The sequence below is a fragment of the Vipera berus genome, assembly GCF_964194415.1.
Source record: "Vipera berus genome assembly, chromosome: 3".
NCBI classification, from domain to species: domain Eukaryota; kingdom Metazoa; phylum Chordata; class Lepidosauria; order Squamata; family Viperidae; genus Vipera; species Vipera berus.
Window position 1 is genome coordinate 122,252,834 of NC_138204.1, and position 16,366 is coordinate 122,269,199.

The 16,366-nt window shown below is 39.6% G+C and overlaps 2 protein-coding genes across 2 annotated transcripts in view; one reads left to right on the plus strand and one right to left on the minus strand.

Annotated features, from left to right (window-relative positions):
- KIAA0232 overlaps window positions 1-16,366 on the plus strand; it is a 237,712-nt gene that overhangs the window by 88,658 nt on the left and 132,688 nt on the right. The gene's annotated exons all lie outside the window — the stretch shown is intronic.
- GRPEL1 (GrpE like 1, mitochondrial) lies at window positions 1,622-9,853 on the minus strand. The gene is made up of 4 exons (XM_081323246.1): window positions 9,759-9,853; window positions 8,034-8,199; window positions 4,651-4,732; window positions 1,622-3,463 (listed from the first exon to the last, which is right to left on the minus strand). Exons 1-4 carry the CDS (start codon window positions 9,833-9,835, stop codon window positions 3,117-3,119), a joined length of 672 nt encoding a protein of 223 aa, XP_081179372.1. The 5' UTR covers window positions 9,836-9,853; the 3' UTR covers window positions 1,622-3,116.

Genomic DNA, 16,366 nt, shown 5'->3' on the forward strand with positions numbered 1-16,366 from the left:
TTGCTTTGGGAATTCTTTTTTCCAGGAAGTTTTAAAATTATATATAGAGGATTACGTTCTCACCCAGTTCCGTGTTGTTCAAAGGTTGCTAATTACCGTAGTGCTTATTTTGGGTTGTTGGCCAGTCTTCTGCTGGTTTGAAGGGCTTCTTTGGATCAAACAGAAGGGCCGCTGCCCCTCTGTGATTGATGAGGGTCCCCTTTGTCGACTCTCCGGGATGACTTTAGACCCTTTTTAGAGTCCCTAGCAGAGTGAAATCAGATGTGGAAAACAGCCGTTTTCCTGCGCCTGTAACGCCGCAACGCCTAACCCAGAAGTCTTGTTTAAACACGGATTCTCTTGGGCAAGAATCCAAAAATAGAAAACGTACATATTACCAGGCTACATGTGAATATAACAGGTGATGTGTGATTTATGTATGATGCTTTGTGTGCCTCAACATGTTTTAGCAATGTAGCAGTTGATAAAAGGCCTTGGCTGTTGTCCTGAAATGATTGTATTTCCTTTCCTGCTACTTTTTTCAACAGTGTAACTGCAAGGTTTTTTTACTTTCTTAGTGGTCTTTATAATACCCGTGCTTCCCATATTTCCTCACAAACTACTTAAAAAGGAAAGACACACTTTGTTGGGTATGAACAATCTCAGTTATACATAGGCAAGATTCTGATAAAATATCCATTACTAAAACCGTACTTCTGGTCTACTCACTTTGCTGGATAATGAGTCTTGATAGCTTTTTGTTAAGCTTATTCCTAAACTTCTTTTGAATACATAATTTACCGCATGTGCAGCAGAAGAATAACTCTTTCATTTGTCAGTTAATTACTAGTAAATGTGCTTTGAGTTACATTACAATTTCTTGTATTTTCAATCTTAGAAATCAGAATCACTACATGGATGCATGGAAAAGTTCAGAATAAATTGTATATGTCTGTGAATCTCTAAATGAAGAGAAGCCAACAAAAGAATTATGTTGTACAATTTAAACATAGGATCTTTCTGCAAATCTGAATACACACTATGCATATGCAATTGGTTTTTTTAAAGTGAATATGGCAGATACATAACTGAATACCCTTTCCACTAGAATTTTGAGCACCTTTGCTAGAAGTAACAGTTTCCAGGATTACTTTTTTCCTCACTCTTCTTGCATAATATCAGAATATTAGAAATATTCTTAGGTCCATCTGTATGCAAATGTTTATTTCAAGTCTGAGAACAATGAAGGCCATTCCAAAACCATTAACTTTTACAAGGACTTCATGGTTAATTTGGGTGTATTTTTAGGACAGTTCTGCATCTGACAGATCTGACATCTGAAAGTGTCCCAACATTATGCACAGAAAGTGTGTGCATTCAAAATTCAACTTCTCTTCACTATTTCATTGCAATATATAATTTGATTAGGCATACATAAACCTTTGCATGCAACTGCACATATTGCATGTCAGTAATTTCTACTTAAGTGATGAAAGTTTTTCTGCTAATGTGCCAATTTAGTATACAGTTCAGGAGAAGGATAATACTAAAATATACTTGCAGTCAATGATAGATCTATATCATTCTGCAAACCTTACATATCTGTCACAAATAGCTTATCATACACATGGAGGCTGGCAACATATTGCATGCAGGCACAATTTAATCTAAAAAAATAACAAAATTCTTCCAAGAGCAAGGAGATATCACAAAACAATATAGCTAAACATTTTTAACATTAAAGATCATATGTTGTCAGTTTCTGGTGCTTGCGTTTTATGATGGAACTCAATAGCCAGGGAAAATTGCATACACCAGTGAATACCAAAGTCACCAATTACAGTTCTATGTTACTCTTACTAATGAAGTAACAGAGGTACAAATACCACTGTTCCTTAAGCAGTACCTTTTTCAGCCTGATGAAACCTCATTTTGCGCAACTTTTATCACGGGATCTCTCATTGAGTTAGATCAGCATCAGATATGCTGACTCAGGAATTCTGGGAGTTGAAGTCCATGAGTCATAAAAGAGCCGAGGTTGCCTACCCCTGAGTTAGATGAATATATCAAGCATATCAATTTACAATATATGACCTTTAATACTTCACCCCGAAAGGGCATAATCAAGACAAAAAGTAATTGTCAAAATTAAATGCAAGATGCTAGAGTTAAAAAATATTGATCCCCCTCTGCATATACCAACTACTTCTTACATACAGACCGTTCATACAAAGAAATGCCTATGACACCATTTCCCACCCTTCAGGAAAAATAGAAGAGATGGGGCTTAGTAATTTCATCGGGAAGAAAACTGAGGAACTAGATTTGCAATGAGATGACACAAAGAAAAGACAAAGGAGGAAAGAAAAGACAAGCTGCTGTGCTCTTACGGGAAGACTGAAATCTAATAGGAAAGCTGACCCTCTCGAGCAGGAGTCAATTTTCAAAGGCATTCATATACAGCTGCATGTCACAGTCATCTATACCTCCTGTTCAGTTTGCTCGTTTCCAGTAATGTCTTCTAAGTGATGCAAAACAACTCTCAATTTAAAGGTAAGCAGCAAACAATTAAAAATATTTAGATTAATTGCATATTACTTTAGCACTGTACTATTCCGACACCTTTATATGAATTAAAGCACTTAGGAGATGCTAAGTGGCATCGACAAGGAATGGTTTCCAGTGATCTCACTGCACGGATAGGATGATGCCATTATTGGTTGTGCATGTGTATCTTGCCACCATCTTTGTTCCACCACAGCGCAATCTCAGCTTAGGACAGGGCTTGAACAGAAGCATAGATGACGCAAAGAGTTTGGAAGATTTCAATGTGGAAATACCTATATGGCATTCTTCTTGTTGCCGTTATTAGGCAACGTATCCTTGAGGACTTACATTAATGAATAGGTACTATATATAATTTGAAGTTGTAATTTATGTTTGTAGTTTGCATTGTCTCCACATTATATACATTCATTTAAAAAAAAATTCACATTGCTCTATATGCTTTATCACCCGTCCGTTATTTTCCTCTGTATCCCCACTTCATTTGATAAATCACCTCTATATAATGGGCCATTATTAAGAAATCTAACTAGTATCTATGTGATGCCTATTAAATCTTTCAGATTAGACTGCTATTGTTCTTTCACAACAGCTACCAATGCAGGTCTTAAAGTACGGCTATGTAATTTATAGCCAACCTTTGATACTAAAGCTACAGTGCCCGGTTCTTTCCCTTCTGTGGGGACATGAAATAATGCTTCATGTTCATAAGGATCAAATTTGGCTCCGAGAGGATTCAATTTCACCAATCCATGTTTTTTAAACACTTTCTGTATTTGAACTTCAGTCATGGCAAGACCTTCATAAAGATTTTTCAAATGGGGGTTTTCATCTTTTAGTTCTTCTTTGGGAACCGACTCGGTTGCTTTTTCCAGAACATCAGCAACTTCCAGTAAGTCCTTGCAGAAACTCTGAATTCCTAAAGTGCAAAACCATAGTAAAATTATAGTCAATCCTTAAAATATAGATGAATATTTCAACATGTAAAAATGGCATTTGAAAATGTATTTTCGCTACATTTTGATTTTACTATAATAAATTGAAGCTGAGAATCAGCTACATCCAGAATGAATCATGATCATGCTGCACATCAGAACAAGTTATCATAACTATATTCATTTCAGTGGGACTACAGTATGACTTTTTAAATGTAGATCCAATCAATGGATATTTTTTAAAACCACAACTAAATTTATAACCAATGATTACCAATTACCAATACTTTTAAGTCTTTCTAGACTCAGCTCCAAATTATAACAGAGCTTCTATATGGTAAAATAGCTGCACTCTACTTTTTCCTCTGTAGAATAGCAGGTGATGTGTGCTAAAGGTTATTAGGCAAATGTAGTTTCTCATTGCAGATGACAAAGTCTTTATTTTCTGAAATTATTTTCTAGGGCCGTGGTGGCGAACCTATGGCATGTGTGCCACAGGTCGCACGCAGAACCCTCTCTGTGGGCACGGGTGCCATCACCCCAGTCCTACGCCTTCAGCTGGGTTTTATAAAACCTTTTTGCTTTAGGCCTTCGCTGCTGTGTGCAAAAAAAAAATTCAATCAACCAATTTCAACTTCTCACAGGAAAAAAAGATCTCGCAAAGTTGGAATTGATTGAACTTTTTAGTCCTACCCAGTCTGCCGTTACCACCGCAGCCACACCCACCCAGCACCCAACGATACATCAGTGGGTTTTGGGTTGCAGTTCGGGCACTCAGCCTCTAAAAGGTTCTCCATCACTGTCCTAGGGTTTTTTTTTTAAATAAAGAATCCAGTCCTCATATCTTTTTGTTTCCAATTCTTACCAAGCCCCCCACCCCAAAAAGAAAATCAAGCACTGATAACAACAGTCCCAGCAGAAAACTAAATAGTTTTAATCAATGACCATTACATGAATAAAAAAACCACTAGTAACTATGGTGTATTTTAAAACTATAATTGGTTGGCTTGTACAATATACGATACCATGGACCATCGTTAACAATTTACAATAACTGAGTACACACATTGAGCCAAGAGCATTCAATTGATATATGGATAAACCTAGTCAAAATCTGTATGTTCGGGCTTGCATCTGCATTCTAATTCCAATAAGCAAAATGTGAATGTACCATATAATTTTGTCTCTTCTACCAATTTCTGAGTTCTCTGCCGCAGATTCTCTGCATCTGCCAGGGCACGTTTATATTTATCCTAGAACAAAAAAAGAAGTGTAACGACATAAGATGAAATATAAAGTCAGTCAAATTATAGAACTCCCCTCATTCCATCCCCATTTATATCCATATAACTTTTCGAGTGAGCTTTTTAATTGTACTTTATTCTGATTATTTTGGAAGTCCCAAATATGTGTTACTATAGGTTCAGAAGACATGCTAAACTTTCAACCCTAGTTAATGAATCCCAAGCAATGGAGGATAGATAGAAATGCATACATTCTCATTAATCCTTTGTTGTGACTTAGGATGTAGTGTGAACACTGTCAGTGAGGTATATCAATCATACCTGTCTAAAAAATATAAACCTAATATTGCAGCAATTTGTACGTTAAATGGGATGGGAGTGACATAATAAATCGCTTCTTATATTGCACAGAACAATGTGGCTTTGTTTTGCACACACCAAGTTATGGTTTACGGCCAATTTTAACTTTATGGTTGATCTATGTGTTTATGGTTGATTTGATTTAACAAGTGAGTTACAAACCATCATCACTTAGCATAATATAGGTAATCCTCAATTTATGTTGGCAACTGTGACTAGAACTCCTACAATTCCTACATTCCCAGTTGCTGCTGTTAAATGAATCCTATGATTGTTAGGTAATGCAACATCCTGCCACCTTCCCACAAGCTGGGAGGAAATTGCGATCCCAGGCAACTCACAAGCAGGTAAGTGGCTGCTGCCTGGTGGGAAAGGGCACAAAGGAATGCAGAGGAGGTACACAGTGAGGCTGGGGAGGGTGCCTAGGGATGCAGGAAAGGCTGAGAGAAGGTGCAGGTCAGGGAGGGTGCATGAAGGTGTGGGTTGGGATGGTGTGCAGGGGTAGCATGGCAAGGGTCTAGTGCACAGGTCTGCAACTTGCGGCTCCGGAGCCGCATGCGGCTCTTTCAGCCGTCTCCTGCGGCTCCCAGTCCTCTTGACATGTACAGTCCCAAAAAAAAAGTGGGACTAAAAAAGTTCAACCAATCAATTCAAATATGCAGGGTAGGTGCATATCTCGCCTTGTCTCCACTCTTCAGTCAAACCCTGTTCTGCGCATGTGCTCATGTATGCGCATGTGCACACATTTTTTGCGGCTCCGTTTTTCCTTTTGTGAGGGAACCGGTTCCGAGTGGCTCTTTCACTGTTTCAGGTTGCTGATCCCTGGTCTAGTGGATGCATGAGGCTAAAGGGGCAATGTGAGGGCCGGGGAGAGTGCAAAGGGATGCATGATGTGAGAAAGGTGCAGTGTGGGTTGGGGAATGTGTGAGTGAGACACCATGGAAGTTTGGGAGGGTGCAAAGGAACTGTGGCAAGGATTGGAGAAAAATACACAAGAGAGGTGTGGTACAGTTGAGCAGGACATGCAGGAATGCATAGGTGGCCAGTGTGTTCCAAGCACAGAAAGGTTAATGGAGGGTACACAGATGGAGACTTATTCGAGTGACTAGCGATATTCCCTCTTAACTTGCCCACTTATTTTCTTGGGAAGCCGGCAAGAAAGATTGCAAATGGTGGTCACATGATTGCAGGGTGCTGCAACTGGTTGTATCAGCTGGCTGCCATAGGCTCAGACTGTGATCACATGACTATGGGGGTGCTGGAATGGCTGGAACTCTGAGAACCAGTCATAACCACCATTCCTTCAGCATCATCGTAACTTCAATTGCTGAATAAATGGCTGAAAGTCAAGGACTAGCTGTGTAAGAACTCACTCTAACTGCAGATACAGGCAGTCATCAGTTAATGACCATAATTTGGACCAGGAACTATGTTGCTAAGTGATTTTAAGAATCACAAATTTTAGTTTGCACTACGACTAATCATTAATTAAAATTCTTATTCACATAAACTAAAAATTCCACTTGTTCCAGATGTGATCCTGTTGCCGAAGGTTGCTTAGCAGATTGTCCAGGAACTCCTATATGTCCTTTCTTTAAAACTGGAAACAATGGGAAACACCTTTCTATGGCATTGGAATTAGTTTTTAACCATGATACAGAGAATCCTCACCTTGACACCATTTGTTTAACAACCATTCACTTACAACGGCATTGGAAACAATGACTTATGACTAGTCTTCAAACTTATGATTATATAGCATTGCTACAGTCACACAATCAAAATTTAGGCACTTGGCAACCAGCATGTATTTATGACAGTTGCAGCATCCTGGGGTTTCATGATCACTGTTTCTGATGTTCCCAGAGGGTTATGACAAGCAAAGTTAATGGCGGAAACTGGGTTTAAAAAAAAAGCATGATTTGCTTAATGACTGTGATAAAATTGTAAATTCAGGTGCAACTCACTTAATGATTGCATCATTTAGCAACAGAAGTTCCGGTCCCAATTGTGGTGGTAAGTTGAGGCCTACCTATAAAGCATTAAACCAGGGGTCTTCAAAATTGGCCCTTTTATGACTTGTGGACTTGAATTTCCAGAATTCCTCAGCCAGGCATGCTGGTTGAGGAATTCTGAGGGTTGAAGTCCACAAATCAGAAAAGGGCCAAGTTTGAAGACCCCTGCATTAAACTGTCTTCCAGAACTCTGATTTTTCACTTGACTCTGCGGCCCCTAACCTTTTGGGCACTAGGGACCGGTTGCAACCTAACCCTAACCCCTTCCTCCATCACCACTCCATGTGTGTCCCTCCCAAAGCTGCGCATTCAGTAGAAGAGGACCATCCCAGATAGAAAACCACCCACCATAAACAATGAGTTTGCTTAACAACCATGTTCACTTAACCACTGTAAAGACTTGTAAAATCAGGTCACATGATCCACTTTATGACCATCATGACTTATGATTGTAATTGCTAGGCTCAATTATGGTCTTAAACTATACGCATACATCTCTATCATACCTGTTTTTTAGTATTTTTTTTTAAAAAAGCAGGCATGATCCAGTGTCAACTTTTAGTAACATCCTTATTACATTATTACAGAATGAGAGTGTTGAAAGGGACTTTGGAGGTCTTCTAGTCCAACCCCCTGCTTAAGCAGGTGACCTACTTCCAAGAATGATTCTAGTCCTCACAGGCAATCTGAGATTGCAGACTGACATTTGGGAATCTGTTCATCTGCCCCAAAGTAGACCAAAATGATATTGAAGGGAATGGAGGCAGAGAGTAATATCACCAGTTTATTTTTTGTTAAGCAACCATTCTGTGGCTGGTTGGCTATGCCCACCCAGTGTTAGCTTTAAAAAATGAGCACACCCTATGACATGTGGTTCAGTTCCATTAAGATACAAAACAATTATTGTTTTCCCTACAATAAATAAATATTCTTACAGTTATTTCCTTTAATTGCTTTTCCAGTTTAGTCTTTTCCTTGGTTAATATATTTGCATCAGAGCAAGAATCAGATTTTTGTTCACTGTGCCTTTGGCTTTGTTCTTCTTCCAAATTTGGTCCAGTGCTTTTTTCCTGGGTCATTGTGCAAAGCAGCTGAGTAGACCTAAACCAACATCAGAAAAAATTAGGAATATGAGTGCACATAAATCCAGAGTATTTTAGAGCAAGAAAAAAGATGCTTTCTATTAGAAAAACTGGCAATATGCCGCTTAACACTCTGATCCCAAACCACTTAATGTGGTTTTTTTTTTGCCAATGGCATACAAATTAAGTCTCTCCGGGAAATCACTTATCCTTGTATTAAAATTAATACTTCCATCATCATCATTGCTTTTTTTCTTGCAGGTACAGGGTCCCCTTTTTGGATCAACAAGTGCCCTCTTGTGCAATCAAACAGTTGTCCTTTATTTGACATAACAATTCTCATCTACTTCTCCAATTATTAAAATAAAATAAAAAATAATGACATTAAACCTGTTGTCACATCATCTACAAAAGCACTTTTCTATGATAAGTTTACCATGACCACTGTAGACCCCAACATGATTCTAGAAGCTTTTATTCTAGTCCTACACCCATCATTCTATTTCAAAAGGTTATTCCATCCCAGGGACCTGAACAGTTCTATTATTCAAATTCCATGCCTATTTTAGCAAAAGTGAACATTATTCCAGCCTGCTTACAGTCTTTCATTAGTACTATCCAGTTTTTCTTTTTTATATGACCTACTTTAAGAGGCTTTTAAAAATAAGAAAACAGGAAGAATGGTTTTAGCTTTGGGTATATTAACATAACGTTAAAACAAACAAGAATTTAATCCTTAAAATAATATATATATATCAGGCAACATTTTATTTCAGTCCAATCTTTGGCCCATTCCATCTTCTTTCACAGTTATTTTATTTACTACAGTACCGTATTTCTCAATGAAGCCCAGATACCAACAGTCATTCTGAGTGACCATTATATACTGTGGACATTTAGGTCCTTTCACTATGACCAAGCAAACTGCTATTTAATTTCCTGCTTTACCTACAGTCCGGGATTTTAAAAACCTAATTTTTTCTATTTTGGGGCAGTAAAATTGTCATGAGGTAAAATGGAAGGGAAAAAAAAAGAGGAGTGCAAGGAGAAAGAAGTAATCCATAAGACTGGCTTGCCTGCTGGGCTAAAACACAACCTTTTGCTTGTCTTTTGCAGCTCTTAGTTTCGAAGAGATTTAGTAAACAGCATTTGCCTGATACACACAAGCTTTTCAAAAACTTAAAAAAAAAAGATATTCCCTCGAAGCACCGCTGAGAAAATCCGAAAAGCAAAACCAGGGAAGGTCGTATCATCTCTCCCACCTTCGCAAGAAGAAAGCGGCCCAGCTCTACACCCAGGTTTCGTCACTTGCAGGACAGGCCTTTCCACCCGGCCAACCTCCCTTCCTGCCGGTTCTCTCGGCACAGCACTTTCCCAACTCCTCCAAGCGTCTTATTTGGTTGGAAGCCGTCCCTGCGCTACACGCCACTCTGGGGAGACTGGCTACCTCGCCTTCCTAAAGAGCGAGAGGCCCTGCTCGAAAAGATATATATATATATATTCGCCTGAGGTTTCCCAGCCGTGCTCCTCTCCCAGGAAAAAAAAAGAGAAGCGCCGCCTCCATCTTCTCCCTCTTACCGCCGCGAAGCCCCGGACAAGAGAAAAGCCGCTCGCCCCGCCAGGCGCCGCGCGCCGAACACCACAACCGCCGCCATGCCGCCACCTGGGTCCCTTCCGCTTAACTTCCAACGGAAACTGATCCCGACAAATCAGAGGGCGCGTCTGTCGTACTTGGCGGCTCACTTAGCCAATTAGGAACGCCCTTGGTACCACGTGCCATGAAGAGCGCTCTCTCTCTCTCTCTCTCTCTCTCTCTCTCGTTTTCCGCCGCTTAAGCGCGGTCGGTCTCCGATTTTAAGGAGATGAAGTATAAAGTGCTTTATCGGCGGAGGCACGGTTGCGTGGCAACTCATGTTTCCCTACGAATTAAGAAAATGTCAGTTGTTCCGCAACGTACACAAGTCAAATTTAACCGAAGGATACTTTAGGTGTCTGGGTTTCTTTCTTTTTTTTTAAAAAAAATGTGTGAACGTGTGGCTTCGAATCGGTGGTGACTCCTGGCGACTACCTGGACCAGGGGTAGGCAACCTTGGCTCTTTTATGACTCGTGGACTTCAACTCCCAGAATTCCTGAGCCAGCCATGCTGAGGGAAAAGGGAGAGGTTTTCATGCTGAGTCATGCTGGCTCAGGAATTCTGGGAGTTGAAGTCCACGAGTCATAAAAGAGCCAAGGTTGCCTGACCTGGACTAATCCTTACAGTTTTCTTGGCAAGATTTCGGAAGCGATTTGCCACTGCCGCCTTCTTAGGGGTTGAGAGAACTGAGCGACTGAACGAAGGTCACCCGGCTGGCTTTGCAGCTAAAGCGGAACTAGAACTCTCCGTCTTCCGGTTTCTACCCTAGTGCCTTAACGACGCCGAATTTGGCTTCCTTCTACCGAACTGGCTCTCTGCCCGGGTTTCTAAACTTAACTTAAAACAGGGGTCTTCAAACTTGGCCCTTTTATGACTTGTGGACTTCAACTCCCAGAATTCCTTAGCCAGGCACTCTGGCTGAGGAATTCTGGGAGTTGAAGTCCACAAGTCATAAAAGGGCCAAGTCTGAAGACCCCTGACCAGTGCTTTTTTTCTAAAAAAAAAAAAGGTGCCGGAACTCTCATCTTGGCGGGCGCAGGAGGCGGGGGTGGAGGGGCAGTGCTGCTGCAGTCACAGGTGCGAAGGGTGTTGGCGGCAGGCTCCCCTCCCTGGGGCCGCGGCTGGTGCTGTGGGAGCAGCAGAGCCCACTCTATATGGTGGGGCTGCGCAATGCGGCCAGCGGAGGCAGTGCGGGCCAGGCGATGTTTTAATCTTATGATTTTAAATTTTTTTTTTCCTATTGTAAGTTTCCCCAAACCTCGCCCTGTGGATTGCATACAAATATTATATAATTGGTAAATAAAGGTAGAACATATGTTAAATATGCATCAAATGATAGTATGCTTCCCTACAAAGTCAATTCTTGCTCAATGACAGACCAAGGAATTAACTCGGAAAGGCAAGAGGAAAATCTAGAAGAGGTCTGTGCAGCTCTTCAACATCTTCATCAACGATTTGGATGAGGGGATAGATGGGGAACTCATCAAATTTGCAGACAACACCAAGCTGGCAGGAATAACCAATACTCCAGAAGATAGGCTTAAGATACAGGAGGATCTGGACAGAGTCGAACACTGGGCGCTATCTAACAAAATGAAATTCAATGGTGAAAAAAGTAAGGTTCTACATTTAGGCAGGAAAAAATCAAATGCACAGGTATAGTATAGGTGGTACCTTGCTCAATAGTAGCAACTGTGAGAGAGATCTCGGAGTCCTAGTGGACAATCACTTAAATATGAGTCAGCAGTGTGCTGCAGCTGCCAAAAAAGCCAACACAGTGCTTGGCTGCATTAACAGGGAGAGAATCAAGATCACGTGAAGTACTAATACCACTTTACAATGCCTTGGTAAGGTCACACTTGGAATACTGCATCCAGTTTTGGTCACCACGATGTAAAAAAGATGTCGAGACTCTAGAAAGAGTACAGAGAAGAGCAACAAAGATGATTGGGGGACTGGAGGCTAAAACTTATAGGGAACGGTTGCTGGAATTGGGTATGTGTAGTTTAATGAAGAGAAGGGTGAGGGGTGACATGATAGCAGTGTTCCAATATGTCGGGCTGCCACAAAGAAGAGGGAGTCAAGCTATTCTCCAAAGCACCTGAAAGCAGGACAAGAAGCAACAGATGGAAACTAGTCAAGGAGAGAAGCAACCTAGAACTAAGGAGAAACTTCCTGACAGTTAGAACAACTAACCAGTGGAACAACCTGCCTCCAGAAGTGGTGAATGCTCCAATACTGGAAGTTTTTAAGAAGAGACTGGACAGCCATTTGTCTGAAATGGTATAGGGTTTCCTGCCTGAGCAGGGGGCTGGACTAGATGACCTCCAAGGTCCCTTCCAACTTCTTCTTCTTCTTCTTCTTCTTCTTCTTCTTCTTCTTCTTCTTCTTCTTCTTCTTCTTCTTCTTCTTCTTCTTCTTCTTATTATTATTATTATTATTATTATTATTATTATTATTATTATTATTATTATTATTATTATTATTATTATTAATCTTGTAGAAAGGAAAGGCCCACACTGATAAATTAAAAATCTTTGTGGTCTGCAAAGGAATGCTGGTGGGCTAATCAATGATTTGGTGACTAGAGGAGCATCTACAGTGTTGGAGCTTGTGGTCATGGTAACCCATGGAGGCACTAGGCAACATGACTTTCAGGCTAGTGGTGGTGATTTTATTACTTTTAAAAAATAGTCTGTGCTCTGTCCAAGGGTGCTTGGTAGGCTGCATGTACAGGCCTGGTCTAGAATTTATTTTGGAGCATTCAACTATCTAGAGCAGACATGTCAAACTCATTTTGTTTGAGGCAACTTTTTATAAAAGAATTGCCATTAATTTGTTTTAATAAAATAATTTAAATCAATTTTTCACTTGATTTCAAATTAAATGAATGAGATTTTTTTAAGTACAATTGCTAAATGCAATAAACTGGTTTTAGGTATATGTTACTGGAAGGAAAAAGCAATCCCTGTTGCGCTACTGATCCCAGAGAAACATTTGCATGTATGCAGGTATCCTTAGGGTTCCATAGTTATGGATGAGAAATATTGGTTGCAAAGTTGGCATTTCTGGATGTAATACAGATATTTTGGACTTATTTTTGTTTCTTTGCATGTTTGATATTTTTTAAAAAGGCATATGCTACTGACTACGCTTATGCACATATGTAACATGATCACTGTTTGTCCAAAATTTTACTATACAGATAATACCCCCAGAAATTATTTTAGCCTTTTTAATAAATGTTGTTATTGATGTTAAGCTCACCAGGGAAAACATCATATATTGTTATGTATATACTAGGTTAATTATTTAAAGACTGAAGTGCAACATAACTAGATTCTAAATAATCTATTTTTCAAAACACACAACAGTCCAAACAGTAAAAGTAAAGTCCAAATTAAGAATATTTCATTCTTAAGAATTGTTTAGATTCAAAATAGTTTTCAAGAGTGTACAAAAGATACTATTTTTTTCTAGAATCAGCTAAATTAGACATATTACATTGAGAAAAGTGTTTCTCATTTCTTTCCTGTTACCTTTGATTTCATTGCAGAGATGTTAACATAAGAAATAGATTATTTTGTTATCTAATTTTACCTTCCAAAAGACAGAAGCAGAAGAAAAATGTGAGGTTCTTTCCTGTTGGCTTTTCTGAATTAGCTGTTTTAGATTCTAAAAGTTTAGTTCCTAAAGAAGTAATCCTGTAAATAATTTTAATGTCCTCCTCTAGTGCAGGCTCTTTTATGACTCAAGGACTTCAACTCCCAGAATTCCTGAGCCAGCATGGCTCAGCTTGGAAACCTCTCTCCCCTTAGCATGGCTGGCTCAGGATTTCTGGGAGGTGAAGTCCACGAGTCATAAAAAAGAGCCAAGATTGCTAGCCCTGCAATAGGCTTAGGAAAACCAATAAGGGAGCTGGCTTGTTTTTTTGTGTTTTTTTGCAAAAAAAAAAAAGGTTCTGGAATGCCGTTCTGAGCGTTCTATGAGAAAAAAAGCCCTGCTTAAAACAATCAGAACATGAGAACAAATACTGATTTATTAGTCTGTAGATAGTATGTGCTGCAAATCTAACCAATTTCAGACAAGAGCTACGTGGAGTTTAGCAATAATTTTCTGAAGAAGCTCTCAGAGATACTAAACTAAGTCACGTTATGGTTGAATTTACATGACAAACATTAACTATAGCTACATCTGGTCTGAACTTTGGGTACCTGACTTGCTCACTGATCCCATGTCAGAGTGTCATCCCTGAGATAGCTACACTTTCTTGAGCTTTTAAATATTTAACAAAACATATTACCAAAAGGTTTAGCTTCTCTTACCCATTATTGCTCTCATTTCATCTCTCCAAATCAATTAGAAGGGAGGGATGAAAATACCTCCTACAATGAAGCTCACAGATACTTCTAAGTTCACTTTAATGGGACATCCCTGGCTGCTGCCACCACCTGCCCCACCCACCACTGCTGTCACTGTCTCCAGTCTCTTCAATCTGGAGTTCAGCATGGTAACAGTGGGGGGGGGGGGTGAAAATGGGAAGCCCCTGGCCACCAGTCTGTGCTCTGCTCACTTGCTCACCCATCCATTTCTCCAGGCACCCACAGTAAGTTGTCCCCATGGTGAGTTGGCTGTGTGTTCTTTGGCGGCAGTGAATTGGCAGAGGCGACTTGGCAGTGTAAGCTGCAAGCAGCGAGTTGGCCATAGTAAGTTGTCCTACACCCCATTTGATATACCTTTGTTGACAAAGTATTGCCCTATTTTCCCCAACTAAAAGTTACAAAGTATCAAACACACAAGTGTTTTAGTAGCATACAGGTAGTGATTTTTTCCCCTAAACCTACCCGCATGCATCTAAAATGATGTAATCCAGAAGTAAAAGGGGAAAATCATTAATATTTGGGAAAATTATTTGCATAAATTATACAAATTAGGAACAAAAACCATTTTAAGTAAGTAGAAAAGTAACAAAAGAAAATGGCTAGAAACCAGAACCAGGAAGAACATTTTAGCTTTGTATTATATACAGGTAGTCCTTGACTCATAACCATTTGTTAAGTCACTGTTCAAAGTTACACCAGCACTGAAAAAAGTGGCTTTCACACTTACAACTTTTGCAGTTTCTTCATGGTCATATGATCAACATTCAGTTGCTAGTTAACTAGCATGTATTTATAACAGCTGGACTGTCCCAGAGTAATATGATCATCAATTGTACTCTCAGCCAGCTTCCAACAGGCAAAGTCAATGGGGAAAGACAGATTGCTTGCGTGATTCACTTAACAATTGCGGTGATTCGCTTAACTGGTAAAAGTCATAAAATGAGGCGCAACTGACTTAACAACTGCCTTGCTTAGCAACAGAAATTTTGGGGTCATTTGTAGTCATAAGTCAAGGAGTTACCTGTATAAACTTTGTCTATATGATGGTTACTGGTTTAATATGTTACATAAACCTAGAAAATTGAATTGACAAATTGTGCTTAAATGTATTAATGACAGTATATTAATTCTATTGATAAGAGTAAATATTGTAGTTCTAGAAACTATGATTGTGTAGGAAAAACCTTGAGAATAAGGACAGTGAAACAATTCAGAAAAGAAAAGTCAAGTTATTTAGAATCTGATAATTATTTACAATATATTGTCAGTAATAATCAGTAATAATTCAACAATATGGAAAAATAAATTATATTTAAGACATGATTCAAAATAGATATAGCATAATAGGATCTTATATAAGCAATATTATTTTATATGGCAGTACATTGGCTTTGTTATAGTTTTATTTTGATGTACAGCATGGGACTTGTATTTCTCTTAGAATTGATTCTTGCTGGAACATTTAAAAACTGCAATTAAATAAAGTTGCTTGTAGTGTAGTAGACTACACGTGTTATGAAATAGCACTTTTCTTTTTTCTTGCACAGGAACATATTCATGGCGCACAATTCTTACTCAGGTTTTTAAGGTGAATCGATGACAATTGCAATAGGCTGCTGGAAGAAGATTCATTTAATGAAGCCTCATTATTGTCACCTAGCTCTTGACAATAATTTTAAGGTATGTCATATCCAGCCTTTTTAACAGGATACCATGAATTAAGCTAGGTAAAGGTAAAGGTTCCCCCGCACATGCGTGCTAGTTGTTTCCAACTCTAGGGGCCGGTGCTCATCTCCGTTTCAAAGCCAAAGAGCCAGCATTTATCCGAGGACATCTCCGTGGTCATGTGGCTGGCATGACTAGATGCCAAAGGCGCACGGAACGCTGTTACCTTCCCACCGTAGTGGTCCCTATTTTTCTACTTGCATTTTTACGTGCTTTCGAACTGCTAGGTTGGCAGAAGCTGGGACGAGTAACAGGCGCTCACTCTGTTACGTAGCACTCGGGATTCGACCCGCCAAACTGCTGACCTTCTGATCGACAAGCTCAGCGTCCTAACCCACTGAGCCACCGCTTTTGGATCCAGCTTTTGTACTTTTGCACTGGTCTTGGACTGTAATAAAATTTATCTAACCCAAAAGAAGTGTACAATAGCCATAACGTTGATTGC